The sequence below is a fragment of the Volvox carteri genome, assembly GCF_000143455.1.
Source record: "Volvox carteri f. nagariensis unplaced genomic scaffold VOLCAscaffold_1423, whole genome shotgun sequence".
NCBI lineage: Eukaryota > Viridiplantae > Chlorophyta > Chlorophyceae > Chlamydomonadales > Volvocaceae > Volvox > Volvox carteri.
Window position 1 is genome coordinate 1,216 of NW_003308570.1, and position 994 is coordinate 2,209.

At 63.8% G+C, this 994-nt stretch overlaps 1 protein-coding gene across 1 annotated transcript; it reads left to right on the plus strand.

Annotated features, from left to right (window-relative positions):
- Positions 1-432: 432 nt before the first annotated feature.
- VOLCADRAFT_101479 (uncharacterized protein) lies at positions 433-984 on the plus strand (the record flags this gene model as incomplete). The annotated part of the gene is made up of 1 exon (XM_002959915.1): positions 433-984. A coding segment is annotated over one exon (552 nt), but the record flags the coding sequence as incomplete, so codon positions are not given.
- Positions 985-994: the final 10 nt, after the last annotated feature.

A 994-nucleotide genomic window follows, 5' to 3' on the forward strand; every position in this document is an offset into this window, starting at 1 on the left:
TCTCCCAGCACATCCGGACTTACACAGAGTATGCCCGGCCAGCGCTCCTCAACATGAATCCCAGCATTGACGATGCCAGCAAGGAGCCTCCCTTCCTGTTCCTTGACAGGAAGGGCAGGCCGGTTGCAGGTGTCGACGCCCCATTCACGGACGAATGGAAGCTTATTCAAAGGAAGTATGGTGCACCCTGGCCGACAGTATTCTGCCCCATGAAATTTAGGCACCTCCATGCCACTGTGAGGTTCAAAGACCTGGTGGACAATGTGGCAGACCAGGAGGAGGAAGCCCTCGCAGGGGATGCACTCGTCATGGGAAATTCTGTTGCTGTCTGGCGCCGCCACTACATAAAGGGTCGTGACAGCATCGTGGCACAGAAGGCTGTTGGGCAGCTCGGGCGCTGGCGGGCCATGGAGAGGGCAGCAGGGTCAATGGATGCAGCACCAGCACCAGCAGGACCGCGACACCCAGGTTGTGGATGAGGATATGGGTGAGGCTGAGGAGGCTGACAAGGAGGCTGAGGAGGCTGAGGAAGCGGAGGAGGCGGAGGAGGCGGAGGAGGAGGCGGAGGAGGCTAAGGAGGAGGCGGAGGAGGCGGAGGAGGCGGAGGAGGAGGCGGAGGAGGCTGAGGAGGCGGAGGAGGCTGAGGAAGCGGAGGAGGATGAGGAGGCTGAGGAGGCTGAGGAGGCTGAGGAGGCTGAGGAGGAGGCGGAGGCGGCTGAGGAGGCTGAGGAGGCGGAGGAGGCTGAGGAGGAGGCGGAGGCGGCTGAGGAGGCTGAGGAGGCGGAGGAGGCTGAGGAGGCTGAGGAAGCGGAGGAGGCTGAGGAGGCTGAGGAGGCTGAGGAAGCGGAGGAGGCTGAGGAGGCTGAGGAGGCTGAGGAGGCTGAGGAGGCTGAGGAAGCGGAGGAGGCTGAGCAGGCGGAGGAGGCGGAGGAGGCAGAGGAGGCGGCGGAGGTGGCGGAGGAGGACAACGATGACAAGGAGGAAGTGCAGCTGC